We start from the raw sequence: 16,216 nt of genomic DNA, 5'->3' as shown, positions 1-16,216 counted from the left end.
GTCACTTCAGTTGTTAAAGTGAAGCTTAAAATAGACTCTTAATGTTGACTCTTGTTAAATAAGAGGAGGTAATAGTATATGCCATTAGATCTTGTCTTGACTTAACTGGATGAGGCTTAATGACAAAGTGTTATCTACCAATTTTTTTCAAAACTACTTGTTTAACTGAAAAAAAATTTTTTGTTCATGACTTTTTCCACTGAGAGAATTATATTTTCTATTCTGCTTGTCAGTACACCTGGGATGAATAAGGGAAGCTATATAGTACTTAAACACCAGAGGGTGCCAGAGATTCATGTTTTATTCTTCATGTTTCAGGATCAGAAGTAACAAATATTACAGTACCTTTGCATGTTTGTATAGTTAACATCATTTAAACTCACTGGCTATTTAATGATAATAAGGAATTATTATTGTTTTTTTAAGATGATAATGCTTTAAAAATTTTTAAAGAGCTTTTATTTTTACAGAGAAATAATGAAGTATGGATGAGTAATGCGTATATATTCTGCTAGTTACAGTATTTTAACAGCTAGAGTTTAGTGTGATTTTTTAAAAAGTTTTATTTATTTATTTATTTATTTATTTATTTATTTATTAATAATAAATTTATTTTTTATTGGTGTTCAATTTGCCAACATACAGAATAACACCCAGTGCTCATCCCGTCAAGTGCCCCCCTCAGTGCCCGTCACCCATTCACCCCCACCCCCCGCCCTCCTCCCCTTCCACCACCCCTAGTTAGTTTCCCAGAGTTAGGAGTCTTTATGTTCTGTCTCCCTTTCTGATATTTCCTACCCATTTCTTCTCCCTTTCCTTCTATTCCCTTTCACTATTATTTATATTCCCCAAATGAATGAGAACATATAATGTTTGTCCTTCTCCGATTGATTATAAGTTTTATTTAAAACACACTGTTCAAAAATAATGTAGGACAAGATTACATGCTATTGCCATAGATGATATTACTACATTAACTTTAATGTCCTTTATTTCATATTGCAGGAATCAGATTCTATAGTGTTGATTAAACGTGTTCACCTTGCTGCATATGTAATGGTTTCATCATGTGTTTATTAATCTGCTTATCCTTATGTGTACAAATATATCAATAATATATTGTTATATAATATATGACATAATATATATGGTTAATCTTTCCAGAGCAGGGACTTAAACAGAAAACAGCGTCTAGTGACATAAACAAAACAAAAAGCAAAAAAACCCTCTTATCTTGGAAAGATAAAGGAGAGGGAGAAGAAACATCAGTGTGAGCTATGCCTATTAGCTCTAAATCTAGGATTAAAATTCAACAAAACATTCTTCTTGGAGGAGTTGCCTTAAGCTAGATCTTGATAGAAATTAAGTTTTTAAAATTGTTCACAGGGAAACTATATAAATGAACACTTGGGAGATGATCGTGAAGTCTTTCAAAGTTCTAGCTAGATTTTGTCATAGTAAAATGCTGTTTAGGAAAAAATTATGTTTATACTTAGATGCAGAAGAAGTGGAAAGAAAAGATAGTAGATATTAGAGGTAGATACACCATGAAGCAAAGGTTGAAGTTACATGGGCAGGAGATAGGGCATATCTCATTTATGTCATGGGCATCTTCCAAAAAGATCAGAGCCAAAAGACAATGATAAGAGTTGGGTATCATTTATAATAAAACTTTCTTAATAGTATTAATAATTCAATTGAAAATATATAAATAGGTAGGTGAGGGGATGTTGTAAGTGGGTGATGGGCACTTGATAGGATGGGTATTAGATGTTGGCAAATTGAACTTAAATTTAAAAAATTAAAAATTAAAAAAGATATATAAATATAGGAAGGGGGTTGTAGATGTTTTCAAAACAATTTATAAGTAAATAATTACTAGCATAGTACAGATCAACAAATTGAAAACTACCTAGGAAATTCATTGAAATTGTTGAGTTGGGGGCTTATCCAGAATGAACTCTCTGGATACTGAACCTTGGCAGAAATCTGTATTTTTTAAAATCCTCATCGTATTTCTGATTTCATTATAGGCTAGAGATTGTAAGTATGGGACAGCAGGTTCCAAAATGTGATCTACAAAAGATAGTTTTGAAATGCAGACTTTTTCAGGGAGTTTGTAAGATTAAAACAATTTTAATAATGATGATGATGTTGTCATTTGCCTGATTTGGTATATTATTTGAATGATGGTTCAAAAGCCACAGTGGCAAAACTGCTGGCACTTTAGCATTAGTCAAGGCAGAGGCACCAAACTATACTAGTAGCCATTTATTCTTTACCCTCAGACGCTCAGAGTAAATGAAAAGAAGCTAGTTTTGTTTTTTTTTTAATGGTTTTAATGAGGCAGCCAACATTATTATTTTCACTAAGTCTCTACTCTGAAGTACACACATTTTTAATATTCTGTGTGACAAAATGGGAAACTTGCATAAAGCTCTTCTGCATGCCAAAGTCACATGATTATCTTAAGGACAAGTGTTTGTGCTTATGTTTCCTTTTTTTTTTTTTTTTTAGAGATTTTATTTATTTATTTATTTTTAGAGAGAGAGTGAGCACATAGTGGGGAGGGGCAGAGAAAGAGGGAGAGAAGCAGACTCCCTGTGGGGTGCTGCAGATGGGGGGTGCTCTATCCTATGAAATCCCCGCCCCTGCAAAAATCATGACCTAAGCCAAAATCAAGAGTTGGACATTTAACCAACTGAGCCACCCAGGTACTCCACCTGTGTTTCAGTTGTGAGCTAAACCACTTTTTTCATGGAGTACCATTTTTACTTGGAAGAACAAAGAACAACCGGAAAACAAACTGTGATTATTTAGACTTGGGAATTTGACATTTTTGTGAAAATGAAAAAAGTGAGCCTTGTCACTTCAGGGAAAAAAACTGATGGCATTTTTTGCCAGTGGTAAAGTTTGAGCTTTTCAAGCAAAAATTAAAAATTTGGAAAACTTGTATCCACTACCATGAGCATAATATCTTCCTAATACTTAGATTTTCTGATTAGATTGGTGCAGTTTCTAACTTGTGATTTAGGATTATGTGTAATGAGTCTAAATTTGGAAGATCTCTATAACTCAATGTACCAATACTTTTCAGATCACTAATACGTGATGTTACAAAATCATTCATCAGATCCATTCCAAGTGAAGAGAATCAATGGATATTAAAGAGATTAGAAAATAGTAAACAATGCCACCTTTTTGAGTAATTATTTTTAAATTTTGTTATTGTTGGTTTTCATTAAAATGTTTATGTTAATAATATGTAAGGGTTTTATTATTTTTAATTAATATTCATTTTTAAAAAAGATTTTATTTAAAATTTTATTTTATTTAAGTTAATTAAAATATAGTGTATTCTTACTTTCAGAGGTAGAGTTCAGTGATTCATCAGTTGCATATAACACCCAGTATTCATTATATCACCAGCCCTCCTTAATGCCTATCACCCAATTACCCCATCTCCCTCCCCGCAACCCCCCCCCTTGAAGCCAGCTTTCAACTAGCCTCTCATTTATGGGAGTTAGAACCCTGCTCCTTTCTATATGAGGATGTTCCTAGGAAATCGCTGTATTGAACTCGAAGACACAAGACTTCAGGGACTGCAACTTTCGCTTGTCTCTCACAACTTCTATCAGGCATCTAGCTTGTTTCTGATCAATACAGCACTTTCCATGGAAACTCCTCACATAGAGTTGAGCTACTTTGTAATTCTTAGAGGACAGAGGCTAGTTGAAAGTTGGCTTCAAAGCTTACTTACTTCTGAGAGTTGAGCAAAGGTACTGTCCCTCGCAGCTCCACACTCCACCCCAGCAACCCTCAATTTGTTCCTTATAGTTAAGAATCTCATATGATTTGTCTCCTTCTCTGATTTCATCTTATTTTATTTTTCCCTCACTTCCCCTATGATCATCTGTTTTGTTTCTTAAATTCCATATATGAGTGAAATCATATGATAATTGTTTTTCTCTTTGACTATTTCACTTAGCATATTACCTTCAGTTCCATCCACATCATTGCAAATGGTAAGATTTCATTTTTTTGATGGCTGGGTAATATTCCATTGTATTAAAAAGATTTTGTTTTTAAGTAATTTCTATACCCAACATGGGGCTTGAACTCATGACCCCAAGATCAAGAGTCACATGCTCCAATGACTGAGCCAGTCAGGTGCCCCTAAATACTCATTTTTATTTCTAATAAAGTCCTGGTTTCTAATACAGTTTTCATTCAAAATCATGTAACAGGTACAGTTTTTACCTCCATCAATAAAGAGTAGAGATGTAGAGATGAGTAGAGATGTAAAGAAATTCGTTCAAGATCATCCTTTTAATAATTGACAGAGCAGGGACGCCTGGATGGCTCAGTGGTTGAGCGTCTGCCTTTGGCTCAGGGTGTGATCCCAGGGTCTGTGATCAATCAAGTTCTGCATCAGGCTCCTTTTGGGGAGCCTGCTTCTCCCTCTGCCTATGTCTCTGCCTCTGTGTGTTTGTGTGTGTGTCATGAATAAGTAAATAAAACCTTTTTTAAAAATGTACCAAATTCTTATTTAAAAAAATAATAATTGGGTAGCCCCGGTGGTGCAGCAGTTTAGTGTCTCCTGCAGCCCAGGGCATGATCCTGGAGACCCTGGATCGAGTCCCATGTCAGGCTCTCTACATGGAGCCTGCTTCTCCCTCTGCCTTTGTCTCTGCCTCTCTCTCTCTGTCTCTATGAGTAAATAAATAAAATCTTTAAAAAAAATAAATTAAAAATAATAATTGACAGAGTAGGGACTAAAACCTTGGTCTCGTGCTGTAGAATTGGTGCTCTTAATTTTCATGACTCAGTATTTTTCAAGTGTGGTCCACAGAGTGTTTGTCTCAGTCACCTAAGTATGTTTAAGCAAAGATTCCAGGTTTGTGGTCTCCAGCCTAGTCCCACTGAATGCGTATCACAGGTACTATGCAGGTGTGTATTTGAATGCAAGACTTGTATTTTAAATATACTCCCAGGCAGTTCTTAAAGTCACTGAAGTTTGGGAAATCCTGCAGTATGTTATGCTACATTTGAGCCAAAAGAGGAAAGACAAAGGGAATTTCCTATGAGAAAAATAACTTCACAAAGGCATGGAAGGAGGAATAAACAGGGTGTTGTGTGAGTTTATGTGATTATAACTGAGGGTTTACCATAGAGTATTGAAGTCAAAGTTGTCTTACCAGGGATTAATAATCTAAAGGAAGAATTTAATCTTCTTAAAATAAATTTTTTATGCTTTCTAAACAAATTATTTATTAAACCAGGTAATACTACATTTTGTACAATACTGAAAGGAAGAAAAGATATGCAGTGGAAAAACAAAGTTCTTCTTTGCGTCTTTTTCCCTCTGCTACCCAGGATCTCATTGTAGGGCCAAGCGTTGTTAGCAGTTTCTTGTGTATCTTTCTAGATATAATCTTCTCAACACAGATGGTAGCATACAATACATAATGTTTTACATTTTGTTTTTTACAACTTAATAGTAGTCTTTGAGATTGTTCTCTGTTACTGTATAATCATTGTGATTTGAGATTTTTAACAAAATTACATAATGGTGGATAGTTAGGATTTTTCCAGGGTTTTGTACTAGGAAAACAAAGCCACACTGGGTATCATTTCACATAATATCTACAAAGAAGAGCTTATTCATTTTAAATTATCAGATAATATCAAATGACTCCATGGAGGTTAGATTTACAAATTACATTGAGCAGCAAAGCTTATTATAATAGCATATTTTCACATGTTCTGGTGAACATTAAAAAGTTTTTGCCAGTCTAACAGGTGAAAATTCTATTTTATATTTCTCTTATGAATAGAACAGAACATTTTTTAAGAACAGTCTTATTTTTTTAAGATTTTTATTTATTTATTTGTTTGTTTGTTTGTTTTATTCATAGAGACACAGAGAGAAGGAGAGAGGCAGAGACACAGGCAGAGGGGGAAGCAGGCTCCATTGCAGAGAGCCTGATGTGGGACTCGATCCCAGGTCTCCAGGATCACACCCCAGGCTGCAGGCGGTGCTAAACCACTGCACCACGGGGGCTGCCCAGAATATCTTATTTTTGAGTCATTTTAAAATTTTAAGTGAAAATTCATGCGCTTTGTCCATTTTTCCATTGGATCATGGGGTTTTTTTCTTAGTTATTTGTAGAACTCTTTCTATATTAAACTAATTCCTTTCCATATGAATTACTTCCTTGAATCTTCTGTCCAAAATGTAAGGACTGCTATTGCCTCTGTTTTACTGACAATGCAGGTCTAGAAAGATTATTTTGCTTTATTTTCATAGATAATAATTGGTGGTCAGGATTGCACCATAGGCAGTTTGATTCATCATTTTTACCCTCTGTTCTTCTAAGTACATTGCAACAGATAATAGCATGTGTTCTGAACACATGGAAATTCCTCAATTATTTACCATTTATATACTACTGTGCTAGGAATAATAGAGATGAAGATGATATCTTTACTAATTTAATATATTTATTGAATATAATCAATAAAATAAGTCTAGTTGGAGTTTAAGAGAAACTTAATGGAAGACAGAGTAAAACCTACCATAACAGACACAACATTCTTCAGAAGTTGAAAATTTGTAGCAATTGGACAAATGCTTTAAAAGTATAAAAACAGAAAGGAAAAAAAAAGCATGAAAAGAAAAATGTAAAAACAAATTAAACCAGTATTTCTAAATTAGGCATTTGAAACAGAACTGGGCTATAGCTCAAGTTACGGAAAGACATTAGAGCCAGAGTTTGAAGATGAGAACTGGAAAGGGGGAATGGCCTGAGCAAAGGCCAGAATCAGTAGGAGCTGTGTGATAGTGAGTAATGGGAGAGAAGAGTGCTAAGTTAAGGCCATTACCTGGAAAACCTTGAGCATCAGATTAAGTCCTTGGAAACAAAAGAGGTTTGGAATAGGAAAATTATATGATTCCCTGTACTTTAGAAGAATCAGTCTGGGACTGTTCAGACCTTAAGAGGGTGGAGGAGATTTAAGAAGTCAGACATAAGCAGTGGACAGCTTTATCAAAAGCTAAAATCAGTTTTAGAAGCCAGAATGCAAGACATTAATCATAATTGGGTAATGCTTTTTAAATTTTTACACAGTAACTTATTACACCTCACAGAATCTTGAATTGGAAAGCTTTATCTATAAGGCATTATTACATTTCCTTTTTATCTTTTAAAAATAAAACAGATTATTTTGCACAGTATCTTCCTCAAAAGACACTGCGTTAGACCAGAAGACTTGAAGATGTAGTTTGGGGGGCTCTCATTTTCTTCTCCTTTAGAAATAAAACCAACCTAGAATCACAACTATACTTCAACATCAAAGCCTTTAATACTGTCCTGACCTATCTTAGCCTTATTGATATTGCTGCTATTGCACTGTGTTGACTTTCCTTCAGTCTGCCCCCTTTCTTAGAGGAAGTTTTAAGTGGCTTGGGTGCTATATATTGTGTCACCTTTTCTTCTTCCCTCAGTAGGGGTCTTCGTCTATTCCTGCTGCCCTTTGTAACCATAGCAACTGACAGCTGTACTAGAGGGAGCTGTGTTCAGCTTAGGGCCAAATAGGAGGAGGGAAGGAAGGAAAGAACAAATCTTATTGGGCAGTTAGTTCCTTCCTTATTTCAGAGAAGGACTGCAAGAAGAGTCTTAAAAACATGGGACTATCTCATTGATGAATTCTGTTCAATTTTAGTACTATGCTAAGTGCTGGTAGTAAGTATGCTTGATACTGGTCTCTCCAGCCTGTGTGCGAGATCTCAACAGGGGTTATGCAGCAACCCTCCTATGGAACCAAGTTGCAGTTTATAAGGCCTATGTACCTGACACACTGAGATTGTAACTATGTGTGTAAAGCTATTTTTTGCATATCTTAAACAATTCTGATATTCTTTTTAAGGGAATATTGGGGTTATATGTCTAAACTTCATATTTTTTATTTCCAGTTATCTTTTCCTGAATATTTATTTACTATTTTTAAAATATCATTAATAATTTTGATCGGGTAATCCATGTATATAGTACAACATTCAAAAGGTAAAAAAGAATACACTATGGTATCCCACTTCCCTATTTACCTCTCCGGAGGAGAATTTTTCATGTATCTTTCCAGAGATATGTTATGCCCATATGCATGCATGCATGTGTGTGTATCTTTTTTTTCCCCCAAAGGACAGTCTCTTTTCTACCTCATTTTTTTCCCTACTTCATAGTACACCTTGGCAATTGTTCTATATCAGATCAAAGAGAGCTGCCTCATTCTTTTAAGTAACTGAGAAGGACCTTAGAAAGCACCTAATCTGAGTTACCCATGTTTTAAAGGAAAAAATTTGAATCCTAAGGATGTTAAGTAAATAACTGGTTAGGTTTCTGTTTTGGAATAAACTGGCTCTGCATTGATATATAGGTGACTTTTTTCTTTTTTTTTTTTTGGATAAGTTTTGTTTGCAAAGCAGGTTAAGTTTATAGCAAAATTGATTGGAAGATAGAGTCCCTCCTAAACGTGCACATGCATAGCCTCTCTCATTATCAACATCCCCCACCGGAGTGATCCATTTGTTACGGTTGACAGACCTGCATTGACAAGTCATTAAGCCTCAAAGCCTGTGGCTTATGGTTTGCTACTGGTGTAGTACATTCTATGGGTTTTAACAAATGTATAATGAAGGGCGTCTGGGTAGCTCGGTTGGTTAAGCATCCACCTGCTGGTTTTGGCTCAGGTCATGACCTCAGGATGGTGAGATCTAGTCCTATATCAGGCTCCATACTCAGCAGAGACTCTGCTTCCCCTCTCCCTCTCCCATGCCCCTCCCCCTGCTTCTTCTTCTTCTTCTTCTTCTTCTCTCTCTCTCTCTCTCTCTAATAAATATTTTTTTAAAAAAACCAAACGTATAATGATGTGTATCCAACAACATAGTATCCTACTGAGAAGTTACATTGCCCTAAAAATTCTCTCTGTTCTGCCTATTCAACCCTCCTTCCCTGCCAATTCCTGGCAACCATTGGTCTTTTTTTTTTTATGATTTTTTTTTATTTATTCAGAGAGACAGAGAGAGAGAGGCAGAGTCAGGCGGAGGGAGAAGCAGGCTCCCCACAGGGAGCCCGACATGGGACTCGATCCTGGGTCTCCAGGATCAGGCCCTGGGCCGAAGGTGGCGCTAAACTGCTGAGCCACCCGGGTTGCCCACCATTGGTCTTTGTACTGTCTCCATAGTGTGCCTTTTCCTGAATGCCATGTAGTTGGAATCATACAGTATGTAACATTTTCAGATTACTTCTTTCATTTAATAATTTGCATTTAAGTTCCCCTCTGTGTCTTTTCATGGTGTGGACATCTCAGTTCTTCTTAGCACTCAATAGTACTTCATTGTTTGGATGTACCACCGTTGATTTATACGCTCAGCTACTAACAGACATCTTGATTGTTTCCATGTTTTGTTACTTTTGTCAATTATCTCTGAAGCTGCTCTAAGCAGCTGTGTGCAAGTTTTTGTGTGGACATTAATTCCCAGGTCTTTTGAGTAAATACCAATGAATGTGATTGCTGGACTGTAGAGTACAAGTATGTTTAGTTCTCTAATAAACTTCCAAATTGTCTTCCAAAGTAGCTGTACCGTTTTTGCATTACTACCAGCAGTAAACAAGAGTTCCTTTTGCTCCACATCCTCATCAGCATTTGATGTTGTCAGTGTTTGGGATTTTGGCCTTTCTAATAGGTGTATGTATAGTGGTTTCTCATTTTAATTTGTATTTCTCTGATGACAAGGATGTGGGACATCTTTTCATATGCTTATTTGCCATCTGTAGTACATCTTCTTTGATGAGGCATCTATTAGGTCTTTGGCCCGTTTTTTAATTGGTTGGTTTGTTTTCTTATTGTTGGATTTAAGAATTCTTCATATGTTGTGGATAACAGTCCTTTATCTGATGTCTTTTGCAGATATTTCCTCTGCAAAAAGCCAAGTCTGTGGCTTGTCTTTTCATTCTCTTGTGATACTTGGTGGATTTTTTTTTTGGGGGGGGGGAGTTAAACTAATCTCTGCCCCCAACATAGGACTCCAACTCAACCCCAAGATCAAGAGTCACATGCTCTACCAACTCAGCCCGCCAGGCACCCTTGAGACATGTTTTTTTTTAATATTTTTTTATTCAGACCTTTTATTTTTTTACTTGGATCTTGGTCCATCTTTGGGTTTATGGTTTTTACCATTCTTACACTTCAGATGTTTACATGTTTAGATGTTTCTGGAAATACTTTATGTAGGTGGTAAAATGATTCTTAGAACCATTTTAAGCATCCATACTTCTGACAATACCTCTGTGACATTTGATAAGGTGGAGTCCAACCATTTTGATATACTTTGTTTATACTGCATGTTTTATTTGGTTTGAAATACTAAATTTAAATTTTTTTTCTTTTTCCCTTTGTAAAGACCTTTAAATGTTAGGCTTTTAAATCTGCTGTTCAGATCATAAGATCATTGTTCTATTTCTTCACTTTCAAGTGCTGTGTCTAGCTCCTCCTTTCTTTTACTTAGGTTTTTGTTTTGTTTTATTTTGTGGTTTGGGGGGGTTGCTGTTTGTTTGTTTTAATCTCTTATATATGTTTGAGCATGGGCTCTTTCCCCCTCACCCCTAATGTGTTACTTTTTAAAATGGAACAACAGACGCCTTCATTTCTTGTGTGCTTGGCAATTATAATTTATTTCCCTTTCTCATGCACAAATGCATTACCACAGGGAGTTTCATAATTTAAATCCATTGACATGAGACCACATGATATACCATTTGGCCCATGCAATAAAGAGAAGCAACATTTTTTTTCATATAATCATGTTTGTGTAAATTATGTTATGCATTGGTAGGTGAGTTATGATCGGTAACATGCTTATTATTACATATGGTGGTAAGGATTCTGTGAGGGATTTTTCATATTTCTTTTCTCTCTTTCTTCTCTACCCTTAAACATATATACTCTTCTTTGCACTGTAGCCATATAGCAATCCTGTCGGATAAAAACAACTATTTAATTTTGCTGGTACACTGCAAAGAGCTGAAACATATTTTGTGTTTTATATATATGTCATGTTAGTGTGTATGTTTGTGTCCTGTGTAATTTTAGATGTAGACCCTTTGCAGCCATTTGCTTGAGGATGTGGTTTAATGAATTTAATTGGTACAATGGAACACACCAAAAGTCTGCAGCAGAAAATCAAAACTAGTTTTAACCATTTGGTTTCAGAATAGCTAGTCAGGAAAGCTTCTTCTCAAGGATCTTTGTGTGGGTAAGGACCTTTCAGGACCAGTGAATTTCTGCTCCTCAGTGGAACAGTAGAGTGTACTAGGGAAATCTGATGGGCTTTTGATCATCTTGGATGAAAACAAAGAAGACTGTTTTCATTTTTTGTCTCATTGCAGGGCATTTGTTGATAACTTAGTTTAACCTACAAGTCCCTGTTGGTGTATCCATTTACTAAACTGAAAGATGGAGAGATGGGCACTAGAAGACAAAGTTGCTTCTGATTCATCTCTTGATATAAAATGTATGCTGTATTGGTTAGACACACCAATTAATTTTTAAAGACTTCCAGGGGAAGATAACTATTCTTTAGTTCTATTGCTTGGATGAATTGAGTAAAATGATATCTTTAGTTATAAGAGGAGATCTATAATTCTTTGTTCTCTTAAATCATTCATATACATGTCACCCACCACTACACCAAAAAGTTATCTTTTCTTTTGCTTAGAGATGAAGATGACATCAATGATGTGACTTCCATGGCAGGAGTCAACCTCAGTGAAGAAAATGCCTGCATCTTAGCAACAAATTCTGAATTGGTTGGCACACTTGTACAATCATGTAAAGATGAACCATTTCTTTTCATTGGAGCTCTGCAAAAGAGAATTTTAGACATTGGTAAGTGCAGACTTAAGATTATTGACCTAAGAGGACAGTCTGTTCCAGGGAAAGTGTTATCAAAAGAGGCAGCCTGAGTTGGTTTTCCTGAAACTCTGGGGCTTAAGTAAGGCTCTGGAAATAATTGGGATTTCATGGGTATTACAGAAAGAAGTATTTCATTTTAAAAACTAAAAACTATTAACATAACAAATCATAACTTATGGTTTCTGGTTTAGATAATAGAATTTAATATTTTACTTATATTTCTTAGTGGGAGAAAGATGTATATATTTTTCATGCAATGTATATATGATATACTATTTTTTTCTGTCCTGTTCCTTTCTTGGTTGGACTACACATATTTGTATACGTTACAAATTCATGTTTATGAATTCTAGAAACTGCCAAGTACTATGAAATATAGAAATAGTCCCTTTTTCCTTCTCTCAACTCTGAAATTCAAACTCATCCTTACCCTAAAAGAACTAAATTAAAATATTGGATTTCTCCCTAGGTCCCCGAGTAGTTACTCAGTAGCTGCAGTATGTAGAAGGAAATGGGAGAGTATGCTCCAGTTTTGTTCTGGAGCCATACAGCTTTTTTGCTGTTGTTTAATACCAAACTTGCAGTAACATGAAAGACTACATTCTTCCCTGATTGACTGAAAAACAAGACAGTTTGAAGAAAGATTATTGCATGTAAATGATCTAATTTTATGGTCCTAATCCTGGGACTTCTTAGAGTACCTTCTTCATCACTCCTATCAAATTTGGGAGGTCAATACTTGTGACCTTTGAGTATACTTTAGTAAGGATCTTTATATTTTATATTGAAGCCCTAACTCAAAATTGTGAAGGTTTCTGATTTCTGATTTACACCCATAGTATTTTTAAGGACTACAAAGTACATTACTATTACATATTTGAAATCTGTTTCACAAAATAATAAAATGTTTGAGCTCCTACTATGTACTATACAGATTATCATTTTTTTCCTTTTTTTTAAGATTTATTTATTTATTCATGAGAGACACAGAGAGAGAGAGAGAGAGAGAGACAGAGGCACAGGCAGAGGGAGAAGCCGGCTTCTCTCAGAGAGCCGAGAGAGAGAGAGAGAGAGAGAGAGAGAGAGAGAGGCGGAGGCACAGGCAGAGGGAGAAGCAGGTTTCTCGCAGGGAGCCCGATGCGGGACTCGATCCCAGATCCAGGGATCATGCCCTGAGCCGAAGGCAGACGCCCAACCGCTGAGCCACCCAGGCGTCCTTTTTTTTTTCCATTTCTGATGTAACTTGGGTATCTGTTACTGTTCTTTTTAAGATTTATTTATTTGAGAGCACATGCAAGTGAGAGTGTGTGGAGAGGGTCAGAGAGAGAATCTCAAGCCGACTGTACTGAGCCCAACAATGGGGCTTGAGATCATGACCTGAGCCAAAATCAGTTGTTGGACAGTCAACGGACTGAGCCACCCAGGAGTCCCTCTGTTATCTTTCTTTTTTTTTTTTTTTATGAAAAACTAAAATTTACAAGCAGTCCAAAAGAATGGGAATTCAGAGGAGCTGATGATAAAATATTTGCTGTTTGCTTGCATTTTGTTTGACTTTTCTCCCAGCCCTTCCCTCTTCACTCCTTTGCCTTCTTTCCTCCATCTCTCTCTTATTCTCTTTCAGTTTCTTCTTTGCATATGTATTGTGTACTATACAGGAGCCAGTTCCTTAATTTTGGAACAAGCATGATACTTTCCTGTGATGGTTTGAAAAACTCCTGGTATTGACTCAATGTAACCATATAATTATCTAGAGTTTTGGTAGAGTAGAAGTAGATACTTAACTTTTATCAGTTCCCAACCCCCTGACAAATTTTATTTCTAGCTTGACTTACACTTTGTTTCTATGATTGGAAAGTTTTTAGCACTAAAAGAACCGTCTGATCATTTAGGACAGGGATGGGCAACTTTTTTCTACAAAGGGCCAGATAGTAAAGATTTACCACTTTGTGGATCATGTGGTTTGTGTCACTACTGCTCAACTCCATTATACTGCAAAGGCAGCCATAGAGAATACATAAACGAATAGGCAAGACTGTATTCCTATCAAACTGTATACATAAAAAGAGACCAAATTTAGTTTGCCAACCTCTGCTTTCAAGGAGGATTCTGTATGTATCTACTTGGTGTTTTCAGTCCTTAATAATTAAGCACAAACTTATTTAATATAATGGAAAATTGCAAAACTTCTTCTGAATTACCTATGCTTTTTAAAAAACAAACTATAAAGTGAATAGAGTTATGTATTTCTAAGAATGTTTTCCATTTATAGTAAAATTTCATCTTTACAGAACAGCTCAGAACCAGGACTATTCCTTAATAACAGAAACTATAAATTAACCCAAAGAAATTTGGGGCGAAAATTTTTCTATTTGAATAATATTGGTGGGGATCCCTGGGTGGCTCAGCAGTTTAGTGCCTGACATTGGCTCAGGGCATGATCCTGGAGTCCCAGGATCGAGTCCCGCATCGGGCTCCCTGCATGGAGTCTGCTTCTCCCTCTGCCTGTGTCTCTGCCTCTCTCTCTCTCTCTGTGTGTGTGTCTCTCATGAATGAATGAATGAATGAATGAATGAATGAATGAATAAACAAATAAATAAATTCTCTCATGAATAAATAAATAAATAACTTGTAAAAATCTTTGAATAATATTGGAGAATAAATATGCCAGTGTTCTTCCTTTTTTGCTAATTACCTAAATTAAATTACACAGACATTCTATAAAATCACATAACAAGCTTAAAAGCGCCAACTAGATTTTATTCATCAGTTGACTTGACTTATAGTGGCCTTCCTCTATCCAGACAGGTCTCTCTTTTCAAGGGAGTTTGCAGCTTTGGGAGGGATGCACGAGGAAGAGTGGGAGAGGAAGGGGACTTCATGTTGGCAGCCAGATCAACTGAATCCACCCTGCTGATCAGTGCTGTGACAGGTGTCACAGCCAGATAGCCCTCACATCCTATAGCCTACACTTTGAAGTTTATCATTCATTATGGAATAATGTCAAAGAATGTATTTAAGATTTGTGGGCTTATAATTAAAGCTTATTTTTGCTATACTGATTCCATTTTGATGAGTATATGACTATGTTTCAGATGAGAGTGCAAAAGCAAATTGATATGTTTGTTTAAAATAAGCACAATAGTACTATTAAAAATCTCATTTAAATTAGATGACACAATTCATTATATCTTTAGATTTAGGTCTCTGTTGATACGGGTGGTTTTACTGAGCTGAGGAATTACTATTTAAATACTGATAAGGTTGCTTTATAAATGAGCTTCTGCCTTTGGGTATGTGGCCCAAGTTGTTTTCCCGAGTCTTTCTTCCTAGTTAACTGAAAGAAGAGTAGAAGTTTGGTTTATCTATGGAGGGAGATACAGTGAAATAGAATTTATTAAAATGAATGAGTGAAATGATGAAGCTTTGACCCCATTTCAACTTGTAAATTAATTACCAGGTCAATTTATCAGAACATGAGTTAGTGCAAAATAAGCATGATTGGTAATGGACAAAAGGAGTGTAGGCATGTCTTGTAGACAAGGCAGTAGCAGACCCACAGTCTCAATTCATTGAAATAAATGTCATAAATTGTTAACAGTGTCAAACAGGGCAAAATGTAATTTTCTATTTTTTTTAATTACTAAAATTAACAGAATACGGCACTAATTTCTGCAGTTACCATTTTCCTCCCTGAACACTAGACTTGATTTGTGTTCTTATTAACTTTGTCCTATAAATGACCTTGCAAAGAGAATGATTCTAGAGGCTAAGTGAAACAATGTCTATATTTTCTGAGGCTTCAGGCTAGGTTTTATTAATGTAATGTCTAAGATCTTTGAAGTTGTGACTTTACCAGGAAAATCATAATCTCCAAACCTTTATTCATAATGGGTATGACTTCCAGGGGGAACAGAATACCTGCTGTGCTAATTATTTCAATTATCAGCCACTACTAAAACACGTAATGGATTTTCTCTGCTTCTACAGGTAAAAAGCATGACATTACAGAACTTAACTCTGATGCTGTGAACTTGATCTCCCATGCAACACAGGAGCGATTACGAGGCCTTCTAGAAAAACTGACTACAATTGCTCAGCATCGAATGACAACTTACAAGGTAAAGGAAATCGTTAGAGAAGTACAAACTCTTTCTTCTTTGTCATGTTAAAGGTAGTTTTTTGGTATGGATTCATATTTGAAATATATGTTTAAAGGAAATGGTTGAGACATAGTCCATATTGG

At 35.8% G+C, this 16,216-nt stretch overlaps 1 protein-coding gene across 2 annotated transcripts in view; it reads left to right on the top strand.

The window, feature by feature from the left end:
- TAF4B (TATA-box binding protein associated factor 4b) overlaps positions 1–16,216 on the top strand; it is a 125,085-nt gene that overhangs the window by 52,761 nt on the left and 56,108 nt on the right. For both annotated transcript variants that reach the window (XM_055324443.1, XM_055324442.1), the window contains exons 10-11: positions 11,777–11,946; positions 15,961–16,091. In XM_055324443.1, the coding sequence (XP_055180418.1) occupies positions 11,777–11,946; positions 15,961–16,091 (301 nt within the window). The remainder of the gene's footprint in view (positions 1–11,776; positions 11,947–15,960; positions 16,092–16,216) is intronic.

The sequence above is a fragment of the Nyctereutes procyonoides genome, unplaced genomic scaffold (genome assembly GCF_905146905.1).
Source record: "Nyctereutes procyonoides isolate TBG_1078 unplaced genomic scaffold, NYPRO_anot_genome, whole genome shotgun sequence".
In the NCBI taxonomy this organism is placed as follows: Eukaryota; Metazoa; Chordata; class Mammalia; order Carnivora; family Canidae; genus Nyctereutes; species Nyctereutes procyonoides.
The sequence above is the reverse complement of the archived record's forward strand: the minus strand, read 5'-3'. Positions and strand labels throughout refer to the sequence as shown.